Source organism: Lonchura striata, chromosome 1 (assembly GCF_046129695.1).
Source record: "Lonchura striata isolate bLonStr1 chromosome 1, bLonStr1.mat, whole genome shotgun sequence".
NCBI lineage: Eukaryota > Metazoa > Chordata > Aves > Passeriformes > Estrildidae > Lonchura > Lonchura striata.
The window spans coordinates 112353236-112367340 of NC_134603.1; the positions used below are offsets into that span (position 1 = coordinate 112353236).

General features: G+C 38.5%; 1 protein-coding gene across 4 annotated transcripts in view; it reads left to right on the forward strand.

Annotated features, from left to right (window-relative positions):
* The window catches only part of TRAK1 (trafficking kinesin protein 1), a 101718-nt gene that overhangs the window by 56956 nt on the left and 30657 nt on the right, over nt 1-14105 (forward strand). For all 4 annotated transcript variants that reach the window (XM_031503900.2, XM_021531283.2, XM_031503901.2 and 1 more), the window contains 2 exons: nt 5267-5343; nt 8565-8681. In XM_031503900.2, the coding sequence (XP_031359760.2) occupies nt 5267-5343; nt 8565-8681 (194 nt within the window). Of the gene's footprint in view, nt 1-5266; nt 5344-8564; nt 8682-14105 lie in introns of those variants that run through there.

Genomic DNA, 14105 nt, shown 5'->3' on the forward strand with positions numbered 1-14105 from the left:
GCCTTAAACAGCAAGATAAAATCTCACCTTCTAGAAGAATCAGAACCTGCAGCTTAATATTTAGAGATTATTTTGCAAATGGTGCCACTGAAATTGCAGTAAGCCATGCTGTAGCATTTGAAGAAGACAAAACCCAAATCTATTGGATTGTCTGTTGAACTTCTTGAGTATGTGTTTCTCACAACATCGTGTTTTTCAGGCTCCTGCTCAGATCTTGCCCAGTGTGACCTGACAGCTCTGAAGCAGTTGGCAGGCTGTGATCATTCCTTATCCCTCTAACCAGGGTCACGCCACCGCTGACTTCCCCATCTGCCTTCTGGAGCAACTGGCCTGCTCCCTGCTTTGGGACTGCTGGGGGAGGCTGGGGGAACTGCTGGGCTGTTCTGTTAGGTTTTGGACTTCTAGCAAGTTATGACTCAGAAACACATTCTTCAAGCTCTGTGTGACAGTAGTATCTTAAAATTTTTAAGGTCTTTAGATGGGTGTATTCTCTTAGGGTTTTCTCAAATGTGGCAGGCAACAGCAGATCTGAAGCCTCTGCCCCAGTTTAGCCAGGGCTGCCAAAAACACCTCTGCATTGGAGGGGAAGCTACCATGTTTATCTTTAATTGTGAAAAATCAGTAACAGCTGGCAGCATATTTCAGATATAGTTTTCCTGAGTTTATTTGAAAGGTGATATACCTAATATGGCCCAGTTTCAGAATTCCACATGTGCTTTGCTCAAGTTGATGTAGTGCTTGCAGTAACCTGTGCCAGAACATAACTATCAGTGGCTCTGGAGCTGAAACTGTAATTTTTAGTGGGTGCTTTATCCTTGGAATATAAAAATAGCCTTTGAGGAACGAATCCATCAAGAGCAGAGGAGTCCAAGTCTGCCAAGGTCTTTGATGGCTAACATTTGCCAAGTGGCAGCAGGGAGCATGGCTGCTCAGTCAAGATTTGCCATGTGTGTTTTGTATGGCTCCACGTGCAACCTTCAGGATGCAATGCCCTTGCCATTGTATCTTTGGTGTTTGGACAGAGCTGTGAGCAGAGGGGAGCGAGACAGAAGTTGTGAGGCAGGGCTTGTCATGTCTGAGCAAGAATATAGTAGGCCTTGCCATGTTAAAGGCTTTGGGTAGGGAACTGTTATGAAAAGAAAGCACTATCCCCTCCTACCACCTTGCCAGCGTGGGTGTTTAAATGGCGAGAGATCTGTGCTCCATGAACAGTATTCATTTCCCCTGGTGGAGTTTATGATGAAGTAAATTTTGGTAGTAGAGAAATCTTCATGCACTAAGGCCTTCCCTGTTAGACTCTATAATTATACAGATAAATATTATCTGCCCCAAAAGTGAAACTTCACAGTGGCATGTTAGCCCTCTTAGTTTCCCATTAGTTAGAAATAGATGTGAAGAGAAGCAGTGACAGCTGGGCTTTTCTCTTCAGCAGCTGCAGCTCTCTTTTATTTCGTTACTTTATCCTTGGTTGATAGGTCTCAAAAATGTGTTGAGGGATGCGGGGAACAGGAGCTGAGGATACCTGTGACTGCTGGCACTGGTGATGTATGGTTTTTCCTCCTTCTATTTGAATCCTTTGTTTGGCAGGTGGTGGCTCATCGCAGAAGCTGCCAATAGTGGTATTCTTGTTCCCTTTTCCTTCTATGGCTGTCTCCTGTTCCTGCAAACATCCTTTATTTCAAGTAGTATACTTGTTGAATAAGTGACTTTCAGGGATCAATCCAGAAAAGTGCATGTGTTCCTCTATGTCCCAGCACATCTTCAGCTTGGAAATCAGTACTCCATTAACTAGACAACAGGAAATAAATGCAGGGTAGATCCTTTGAGCCGTACTTTGTTGGGAAACACAGGAATATGGTTACCAGTAAATTTTCAGACTTTAGGATGGTAAAAAGATGGTGCTAGGTACTTTAAGGCAGAGGAAATGTTTGATCCGTGTAGTGTCTGTTGTCTGCATGTTTGGCTTTAAAAAAAAAAAACCAAATACTTTGAACTGCAAATGTGTCCCCAGTACCCTGTATTTAGCACTGTCATGAAAATAATGTGAAGGGAGCTTTCTCTATTCTTTGTTTCCTGTTTTGGATCTGTGACACTAGCTTCAAAGCACTTATCAAAATATGTGAGTTTTTAAAATTATTCTTCCTTTCTTTCTTTTTGTCTGTCATCCTTCTCCATAATCTGAGAAGTGCAGAGTGTATTTGATTTGGCTGTTTGCATACATCCATGCACTTAGACACAATGCTCCCTATCACCCTCAAGCAAAAAACTACTGATGTGTGAGTGAGCAAAAAGAGGTCAGTAATTTGGCACTGTGGCTTTTGCATTACAAGGCACTGTCCTTCATTTGCTCTTGTTTTATCTTTACAGCAGCATTACCAGGCTCTCATACTCATCAGAAACTCCAGCAGGCTAGAAACCTACTATGCAGGATCCATTGCATATATGACATGTGAGGGGATGTTTTTCCACTGCATACTCACTAATAACACCTCTAAACAGTTTTTCAAAATAGTCTGTCTTTTTCACTGATAGATCTTTTGATCACTAAAGAAATAAAAACTGCTGTACTAGGAATTGGCCAAATGTTATCTGTGGAGGCTGAATAACTAGATATTTAGACACTTTATAGTATTTATTTTTAAATGATGCTTCTGAATTCCACTCTCCCCTTACTTTTCACCTTCCTTCCCAACAAGCCTTGATTTCTGAATAATTGAAAGCAACACCTTTTTGCAGGTTTGCCTTCCTTACAAAAGAAAATCCTTCCTTTTAGCTAGAAGCTCTGTGTTTCCACAGTATTGTATGTAGTAGTAGTAGTATGGACAGTAGTTGACTGACAGATTTTATTATATGCGATCTACTGGAATTTATTTCTACTTGGATGTAGAGGATGTATAAAAGGACACTTCTGCTTTGAAACCCTTTTACATTGACAGAGTAGTGTATGAAGATGTATGTTTTTACAATCACCAACAGAACTTTGGAAATTTCTAGATATAAAAGCTGTTGGTGACCAGATTCTACTTTGCTGCTGGTAAAGTTTGTTGTTATAATGCTGTGGAATTGCCTTGCCAGTTTAAAGTTCAAATGGCAAGTTCTGTAGGAATTATGAAAGGAGCTTCCATACAATCAACCTTTATCACTCTCCCAGCTGAATGACTTTTTTCTGTCTGTGGGAACACCATCCTTTTATCAGCCTGGCTGTTAGGAAGGTTATACATTTACCTGAATCAGGATGGTGTGAGGTTACCATAGTCCTGCTCATTGGTGATTGTTAGTGCTAGATACAGAATTTAAATGAAACTGCTAATGACAACGTCAAATATTATTTTATAGTAGTGTTGGAATGTTGTAACCAAGGAAACTGTGTAGTGTATGGTTGTATTGGAAATGTGCTGGCATCAGGGTTTCTGATAGATGTTTTATGGCATGACTTATGGACTTACTATATTTAAAACAAAATTGAGTTTATGGTGATGTCAGTTTGTGTGTGTGTATGAATAGTCTTCTGAACATTATACCTTCTGTTTTTATGTGGAGTTTTAATGGTAACTTTATGCAAGTTACTGCATTTTTTTTTCCTGTGGAATCCCTATTAGTCTGCTTTTGGGTAATATAGCTTGTAGTTTACAGATGTACTGTGTTTTTACTTCTGCAGTGGTAGAGTTGTTCTTGCTACTGATATGTCATGTTTGTCAGGTTATTACTTTGAAGCATAAACTTTTTACTGTTACCACTTTCAGACTTACTATTTGGATAAATGCATTATATTCTGAATATTTTTGTTTAGCATTCTTTGGAGTTCACTGGCACTACTCAGGTCAATAAATATTATAAATGCTGTTAGGATGTAATCTGCAAAAGTAGAATGAGAGAAATGGGAAAATAAATGAAGAAATTTAATTTCTTGCCATAATTTAAGCAATTTTCTGATGTTTAGGTAGGGGAAAAAATATCCTCAAATGTTTCAAGAGATATCTAAGTAATATTGCATTTTATTATTATCAATGTGCCTTAGTTATGATAAGCTGTATATTTATTTATATGCAGATTGTGCATTTATGAATTAGGTAGTGTTGTTTCCTTAGTGTGACAAACTGTCTCCTGCTAATATTACTGTGCAGTTCTGGGGCTTTTTTCTCCTCACTAATATAAATCCTATTAGGCCTGATCTGTCTCTTCCCCTGCCTTAGTGTGCACTAGAGCAACATTAGCTTATCTGCCAGACGGAGCCTTAAGTGACATTGCCAAGGGTAAATCCCCTGAAGAGCAGTTCAGGCTATGGCAGCCTGATAACTCATAGTCTGTGTGATCCACTGAATTTCATTAACAGTCCTTTTTCCAGAATTACAGGGTTTGGGGAAAAAGTGTAGTTGAAAAAAAAAAATAAGAGAAGGGTCGAGCAGAAAGTGTTGTAGTTTTCTGTGACTGTTGGTGAATGTTTTGAAAACTTGTTGACTTAAAGATAAGTCAGTGTAGCTTCTTAAAGGTCACCTATGGTGATAGACTGAACTTCTGCATACTTTCTTCAGTCTGACAAAACTCCTGGTTCCACCTTAGTGATTAACAATCTCAACCAGTCTAAGTAAATATTTGTTATGGGTGATACTGTGGTCGCTGTAGTATGGCTGGGTGTTACAAAAACCATTTCTTATTTTGCATGCATACTTTGTACTGTAAAACCCAGTTCTTATCAACTTAGTATGACATAGTCTCTTTCTGATGAACAGTGCCCCTAACAGCATTGGAGCTGCTTATTCATGGAGTAATGCTACTGCATGTCATACAATGAGTAGGTGACATGATGGAGTCCTAATTATGTATCTAAGAACATATGTTTTGACTTCATGATTTATTTTTTAATAAACTCAAGATGTTGTTCTTCAGATAAGAAAGTTTTAACATTTTAAGTTTGCTCTGCCATTGGCAAAAGCAAGTGCTTATTACAAGAGGAATATTTGTATTACCAGTACCACATGAACATTTTATTTTTTTGAGAGCGGACTGGAGGTGGGGGGGGGCTGAGTTTTATTTGTTTGTTGTTTTGTTTGTTTTGAGTTTTTAGCTCTTGATGTGCTCATCCAGAAGTTGACATAAGCAGGTTTTTAGATGAAAACTTACATATATCTAAACTTAAAAAGGTATTTTTTGCAAAGGATGGGAATTGAACTTTAATGATCCTTGTGTGTGTCTTCCAGCTCAGAATATTCTGTGATCTTCCCCCAATGGTACTGCCTGACTAATGTTTTCCTTTATTTCTTTGCAGTTTTATGTGCTGAAAGAGTGGGCCAGATGACTAAAACATACAATGACATAGATGCTGTAACACGTCTTCTTGAAGAGGCAAGTACTACATCTATTTAAGGACCCGTACACAGTGTGACAAAGTAGTACTGAAATTACATGGTACCACTAATAAACGTTGTTGGTAGATTGTCCTTCAGTGTGGAAGAATAAGGGCTCTAAGTGTATGTACACTTTATCTCATTGGTAAGCTAAATATTCTTTCTAAATAAAGATAATTTGTTAACTCAGTCAAATGGGTTCATTACTTCTGGTTATTTTTCAGTTGAGGCCATGTAACTTGATCTTGGCCAAATGTTTGCCCTAATGAAGGAAGAGGAGGAGGAGGAGGAATCATCTTAAAACGACACATATTTTTACAGTACATGTAAAACTGAGAGTATCATTATTGATGGATATATTCTCTTCAGAAAATAATAAAGGTCACAGACTTGTTTTCATAATAACTTGTTCAAATAATTTCTTTCTAGATAAGTACATAGACACAAAATTAGAAAACACCTAGTATTCCATTTGCCTTCTTTCCCTTATGTTTGGTTGATTTGGTTGTTATTTGTGGGGTATTTATACTGTTATTTTGAAAATTGGTATTCTTGTAATCCTTAGCACTCAAGAAATGTCAAAAAGCAACTGTCATGGTACTATGCTTATGTTCAATAAATATAATGATAAATTGTTTGACTAAAATTAGCTGTTTTTCTGCAGTAAACTTGAGCAATGTTTTTCCAAAGAATGCTTATGAGTAATTCTTTAGGTGAAAACTGTTACAATTGTCTTAGTTCATGGCTGACTGCAGTTTAGTCCTTTACACTCAATTGCTCACTTATTGCAATAGCAATGTCAAAAATAGTGTCTTTCTAGCCAATTGGGTGGTCTGTTACCCCTAATTCTGCAAGAAAACAAGCATAGGAATGAATGTTCATGTCTCCCACCTGTTCTGGATATCCCTCAATGCAGTACAGACTTATATTTTGTGCTTTGAGCCAAACCCATTGAAACACCTCTGTACAAATTACCTGTTAAAACTGATGTGTTACCCAAAAGACACCTCCTGGAATAATTCATCACCTTGTAGTAACAGTCTGTTAACTTGTTTGTGCCCTGTTCCCTTTGCCTTGTTTGGCTGAGATTTACTGCATTTGATCTGTGGCTCCTTCTAGTAATGATGGCATCATTCTGCCAAGCTGTTTCCTCCCCTGAGTCCCTGTAGCCAAATGTCTACAGATCCAGGCATCACACTCACAGGAGCAACGCTTGAAGGACTTGCTGAGCTAGTGTTTTAAAGCTTCTTGTGTACTTTCCTATCTGGATGTTTGGAATGGAAAAATAAGGGAGTGTATACCATGTCAAACTTTATTAAAACAAATAGTTTCAGTGAGCCTTTTTGTTTTGTTTGACCATCATATCCAATGAAATTACTCTGTTCATAGGGATAGATGCACTTATAGCACCTTTCTTTGTTCTCCATATGATGGTTATCATAAGAGACTGCAGCTGTTTGCAGAATTTAACATTTTCTGTTGCTTGCTTTCACACATGAATAAGAAAAAACAAAAGCTACCCCTTGTCTATCCTTCATGTTTGCAAGCTTCAGATACTTGCATGACTATGTTGAAAGGTGCAGCATTTGGGAAGATAGGAAAAAGAAGATCTTGAAACAGCATGTGTGCAGATATTTCAGAAATCTGTGCCTATAGCCCTGAAATAAGGAAAAGAATGGCACCAGGCCTGCCTGGGTATGTGGTAAAAATTGGAGCAGATTTCTTCATTAATCTGCTTTCTCATCTTTTTCTAATAATAGTGTAAATGTGTCTTGCTTCTCAATATTATCTTTTTTGCATATTGCTGTAATAAATTGGTTCCTTATGATTGTATGAGTTAGAGACCTGTAGCCAAAATGAGATTTAGAGCTGAATTGCTAAAATTGTGTAGGAAGGCTGGGGAGGTTGTTTGAAGAGCCTGGACATGGACTTACATTCCTCAAATTGGAAGTTAAAAAACATTGCTGCTAGATAGCTCCTCCTCTGTAGAGCCAAAACCACAGCAATGTGTTTTTTCCACTCAGTATTTATGAAGCGAGCCAAATTAGTGAACAATAAGTTGGTTTAAAATATATCCAAACATATTTTGGATAACTTCATGGCACCTATTGTTCTGAAAGATTGTACATAAGATTACATAAAGATTTTATGGCTTGATAATGTCAGTAGTTTTCAATGTGAATATAAGTCTGACCTTCAGAAACCATTTGGAAAATGCTATTTGCAGATACAGCATTGATCAGTCACCTCTCTTTTTATTTACTGGTTATTATATAACTTTTTTTTTTCCATTATGAAAGCCCCTTCATTCAAATTCATTGACTTTAAATCCATGTGAACATCAGCTGTACGTTTTGTAGGCTTTGTCATTAATGAACACATGACATAAGGTAGCATTTAGTCATAAAATCTGGGTAGTAGTCAGGGACAGTAAGTAAGCTCCAAACAGTATTTTCAGTATTTTCAGTGACAGGGAGAAAATTCTTCCTCAAATGGTGTTGAACTAAGGGTACGTTAGGGAGTTAACCACTGCACCATTTTACCACTATTATAAAAACCTAGTAGTTAAATAAGAAAATTATAGAGATGCTTAATGAACAGTGCAACAGTTTATCATCCTCTCCCAAGCAGATTACAGTTCCATGTACCAGTTTCTGCAAGGCTGAGACATCCTTAAGTACATATCATCAACCAGATAAGTTCTAGTTTTTTTGGTACCTGTGATGAATTGTCAAGACAGGTGATTTCCAATACTGTGCTCATGGAGGAGGGGGAGGAAAAGGCCAAGTATAACATGAGAGTAACCACTTAATGTAATTTAGGGCATCTGCAAAAATGAAAGAGTTAGGATTTGTTTTTATACAAAAGCACTAATGGTTGGCATACACAAAAATAGGAGCTGAAAGTTCATTGCAGTGGAACTGGCTTCTACTCCTGCATTGCTCATTGCCTTTTATTTGTAGGTGGAGCAAATGGAAACTTAAAAACGCTTTGAGATAGGGTCAGTAATTTCTGAATAATGCTGTTGTAAGATATGCAAGAGTAGAAAAGGAAAATCAGCAAAACCCCTCGAACAAATAAACCCTCACAGAAAGAAAAAGTCTTTTATTGTTAAGTGCTTGTTCCTTCCCTTTCAAGGCAATTTTACCATCTCTCTGATCCTTCGGTGATTAAAAAAATATAAATTGAAGTTGGTTTTCTGTTCTTAATGCTTCACAGAAAGAACGGGACTTAGAATTAGCTGCTCGGATTGGCCAGTCGCTGTTAAAGAAGAATAAATCACTGACAGAAAGAAATGATTTCCTGGAGGAGCAAGTAGAACACATCAGAGAAGAGGTAAGATTCTTATGCCTGAATGCTGTATATGCAATGATGGGAGGAATTTCCTTATAGCTTCACCTTGTCCTTGCATTTGGCCATGGGCAAACTGCTCCCATGTCTGACTGCCCTCCCTGCTAAAAATGTTTTCCTGGTATCTAGTCTAAATCTGCTCTTCTTTGGTTTTAAACCATTGCCCTTTATCCTATCACAACAGACCCTGCTAAAAAGTCTGTTCCCATCTTCCTTATAAACCCCCTTTAAAGTACTGAAAGCTGCAATATGGTTCTCCCTAAAGTGTTACCTTCTCCACGCTTAACAACCCCAATGCTCTCAGCCTTCCTATATAGGAGAAGGAATATTTTTGTGGTCCTCCTCTGGACCTGCTTGAAGAGGTCCATGTCTATCTTGTCCTGAGGACTCCAGAGCTTAGTGCTCACCAGAGGACAGTTGAGGAGAAGAATCATCTCACTCAGCTTGTTGGCCATGCTTCTTTTGATGCAGCCCAGGATATGGTTGGCTTTCTGGGCTGGGAGTGGACACATTGGTGTGACCAATAAAACACACCAGAAAGCTTATTTCATTTCAAGTAGGGCCTGTGCTTTAAAACAGCTCTTTAGCTGTAAGTACAGCTGTCACTAAATTCCAACTTAATAAATGAGCTGGGAGCCAGTGTTGTTTCTCCTGTTCTGAGGCAGTGGCCTTACTTTTTGAATCCCACCTATACGTGGTTTTGAGCAAGACAGAGAGCAAGAGAACAATGAGCCAGTGGAGTAAAAACTTTTAAAATGGTTCATAATTAACACTGCTCAGGGGTGTGAGATGTTGCATTATGAACATCTCACATAAAGGATAAAGTGCAGATGAAGTGATCAGTGATGTGTGATAATGGGTGGTCGAGCGCACACAATGAAGTAATATCCTTTGATGTGGCCCACCCTTTTTGGCATGGAAAACTAGTTCTGTTCTCTCTGTTACTTGCTACCCAAATCCCATCATGAGGCAGACCAATTTATTGTGTATCGGTCAATATGACATGTACTAGGTATGTGCACGGTGACTGAGCAGGACTGTGCATTCATATCAGCCATCCAGAGTGAAAAATTTGATTGAGGAAGGTGGAGGACAGGGACAAGCTGCCTCTGTCCACATCTGTTTTTATTTAGTGGGTCTGAGGAGCAGCATTAGGAAAAGTGTCACCAAACCTAAGCCTCTTACCAGGTGGCTTGGTGTGTTGGGCCATATGTTCTGTCAACACCCCTCTTTCACACTCTTATTTTGACTCCTTTCAGAAACAGATGATTCTGAGGCAGAGCTCATCAGACTTTAAAGTCATTACACTTCGGTGTATTGAAAATCTGCTTTTAGTAGGTTGCAGATTTTCTATTAAAACCAAATTTTTAATATTTGAACAGAACAGTAACTAAGAAAACTGTCTTTAAGGGCAAAAGATAAAAGAAAAGAATTTACTTGATACTTCTAAAATTCTGTAAAAATTGCCTAAAACTGGTTTGTCTGGGAGATATGTGTTTTCTGTAATGCAGGGACAAATTCTTTCTGATGTGTGGTGTAAAATTAAGGTTTTATTGGTATTATTAAGGTTTTATATTTATAATGGCATGAATAATTTAGCTTTATATCTCTTTGATCTTTGTCATGACAGAACTTTCTGTCCATCTCATTAAGCAATGGAGTTTTTCCTTTGTGCTGGTAGCATGCCATGTTGATAGATACGTGTCAAAGTTATAAAGACCTGTGCAAAGTGCGTCAAATTCTTGGGTTTGTCTTTTGAGTTTGTGTTGTTAGGCGCTGTTTAAGTTTAAGCAGGGGCTATGATCTTGTTCAGTAAAAACTGATGTTACTGAGATTTTTTTGCTGTACTGGAGAACAAAAGTGTGAGTGGACTGGAAAAAGCCCTTAAGTGTGTGCACAGACACTTCAGTCTCAGCTTACTGTTTCACTAGTATATTCTAGAAGCATAAACATTATACTGAGGAAACATTCTTAATGGTGAAGTATTTTGCTTTAGAGAGAGGGGTGTCCACCTTTTCAGCAGCAGAGTGTAGTTCCCGGGTGCAGTGTGGCAATCTGCTCAATAAGAATGCTGCAGCTCCATGCTCCTTTTCTCTGGGATGGTGCTGCCTACACTTTGGTATTATCTCCTTTGACATTACAGCTCAAAATCAAAGAAATGCAAACTGTAAATCAATCTGCATAATGTGAATTGTATTGAGAATGGAGTAGTTCACTAGGTTTTAGGTTCTCCTAATCTTTCTCAATTTTCCAGTTTCTGCTTCTTTTTCCTTTATGTATTTTGTCCTATGTTTCTGAAGGTAAAATGGCAGTACTTGCAATGTAGTGTCAGTCCTCAAATAACACCACCTCAAAGCTTTGTTAACTTCTGGGTAGTACAGCCCTCCAGACCTGTTATTCAAGTTCCTGGTCACCTGTCAAGAGTTTGTGTTTTGATGATAGCAGGTTTCAAAGTCCAGGTTTGATTTTGTTCTCTGTAAATTGAGAGGAAAGGAAAAAGTTGAATTATAATCTGGAATGGTGACTTAAAAAAGGGAAAATTGCTTTTGGTCTATTAAGAGTAGAAAATACTGTTGGAAAGACAGAAATGCTCTTTGACTTTGTACTTGTATGCGAGCTGTTTACATACAGTGTAACAGGATGTCTTCCTTTTGAGTGATTTTAACCTGTTAAGCACTGAGCTGCTGTCAGGGAAAGCATATCAGCTCTATTCTTGAAACAGAATATCTTGTTCATGATTCAGTAAAGATTGATCCTGTGAAATTAGGTCCCAGATCTTTAAACTGTTTTTCTCTGTGTGAGGATACTTTTATCTTCTACTTAAATTATTTAAAGATACGTGCATCTTTTTCATGAGTAAGTTCTGAAGCTGAGTAAAGCTGTCAGGCCACCAGAGGACATTAAAAGCCTGAAGAGATAAGTTGTCACCATGCTTGGTTTATGGGATGTCATGAGCCTTGTCCCATGCACAGCAAGGCCTCAGTCTCTATTGCTTGGTAACAATACCAAGACTGCACAAGAGTAATGTGGCAGCATTAGCTCTGGAGGGCACGTATGGCAGTGGCTTGTGAAAATGTAGAACAGACTATTTCTGTTCATAAAGCAGGTTCAGTATTTTGCAGTGTGAAAATGTGTACTGGGTCTGTCTGGGATGCCAATAATACTCTTCACCAACCTACCTGGTGCTGTGTTTTAGGTTTGGGATTAAATCAGTGTTGATAATGATGTTTTGGCTATTGCCAAGCCCCAAACTGACCAAAGGGATGTTCTATACCATATGTTGTTATGTTCAACAATAGAAGGTCAGGGAAAGGAGGAAGGATCTGGGACATTCATGATTATGGTGTTTGTCTTCACAAGTGACAGTTCTATGTGCCAAGATCCCACTTTCCAGTAAGTTGCTGAACATGCACCTGCGATAGAAAACAGTGAATAAATTCCTTATTTTACTTTGCTTGCATGGGAAGCTTTGCTTCACTTATTAAACTGTCTCAGCAAGAAGTTTTTCTTGCCCTCGACCACCTCAGTCGCTCCTTCATCCTATGGGGATTGTGGGGCAGACTGTGTGCTCAGCAGTTGGGTGCTTAGCTACTCACCAAAGTTAACACATCACAAAATGCTGCATCAAAGGGAGGTGTTGCTGGAAGTTAATGTAGTGAGTGTTTCACAGCCTGATTGAGTTTGCAAATGAGCTCTGGAGGTCATCTTATCCAAACACACTTCTTAAACAGGACCCCCTACAGTCTATTACCAAGGACCATGTCCAGAAAGTGTTTGACTTGTTGACCCCACAAGCTCTCTTGCCAACCTGTGCCAGTGCTCAGTCACCCTCACAATTAAAAAGTTGCACCCAATTTTTAGGAGGAACCACCCATGTTTCAGTGTGTGCCTATTGTTTCAGGTCCTGTTCCATTAAAAGATCAACTTTTCTGACTGTTCACCCTCTTTTGGAGGATTGGAATGTGCAGAGATGGCAGTATAAATAGTATCCTCAGTCTTTTTAATTCACAGAAAAAAAAACAGTGGCAAGAGCTGGAGATGATCTAGTGTCCACCCACAGAGAGTATCTGAATTCTTGCTTCTTAAAGAGGCTGAGTTATAATGTGCTGAACGGAAGTAAATTGTTATTTTTGGTTCAGCATTTTCGCTCTTCCTGAAATGGAGAAAGCAAGCCTCCAAAAATTAATGCACAAATTTTGTTTAATACTTTTCTAAAATGTGGTTGGATGGGGATGTTTTTTTTCCCCTTGCTATTTAGAACCCATGTCTCAGGAGGACTTGGTGCCTTAGCACTTCTCATTATGCTGAACAGTCTTAGTTAAGTAAATGACCTTGTTTGCTTCAAATTCTGAGCAATTTGAGTGCTTTTTTGGATTGTCTCTGCTCTTTTGCTCAATGAAAATGGAGTTCCAGTCTATGTAATTTATATTCTCTGTTTTTTTTTCCAATAATAACTACTAAGAAAAGTATGCTTACAATATGAAAAGCAGAAGTTTAATAAAAATAAACATACCATGCATTTTTTACATGGGAAAATGCAAAATGAGGGCCAAGTCTTGCAGTGCAAGTGGAAGGGAATGGATGTGTCTGATCAGTTATGCTGTCTGTAGTTGTGCAAGGCAAATAAAAGTAATCTCCTGCTGTAGCATCTTAAATCACAGCTGTGAAGTGGTGTACATACTACTGTCTGATTGAGATTTAAACCATTTTCTTGGAGAAAAGCAATATAAAGTAACAAAGATTACATTTGTGGAGCTCACAATTATAAGGAATCTTCATCACTCACTTTTGATGTTTCGTTCATTTTTGGTGTAAGTGTGTACTAAGCATGAGAATCCCACAAACTACTTTACCAGAGCCAAAAAACCCAGAAACTGACTGCAGCCTTCACTGCTGGAACAGCCTCAGAATGGCAGCCTCCCACTGTGTGGTGGTGTTCTGCAGCTCAACAGGCACTTGAGTCACAATTGTAACCTTACTATACAAGCATTTCAGTAATTTTATGTAAAGCCTCTTGGAGAGGAGGAAATGTCAGCATCTAAGGCCTGCAAGGTCAGCATTCATGCCAGAAGATGACAGTCATCACACAAAATGGATAAATGCAATGTTTGGCTTGATTGTGCCACATTAATTTCTTGCTGTGTCATTGCAATGTATCCATTATGGTGCGTGTGGATCTAGACTAATGTAACAGTGAGTCAAGATTGCTTATCTTAAAGAAGGGAAAAAAAGAAATATGTCTAACAGTAGTGAATAATTGCATATTTGGAGTTGTAAAAAAACCAAAATGTTTAGTGGCTACTTTAAAAGGTACACTTTCCCTTCTTTCTAAGAAATAAAAGAAATGGTTCTGGTCTGTTTCAGTCTTGGACTCTTGATTTAATCCAAGATGATGCCTGGAGGGTGAAT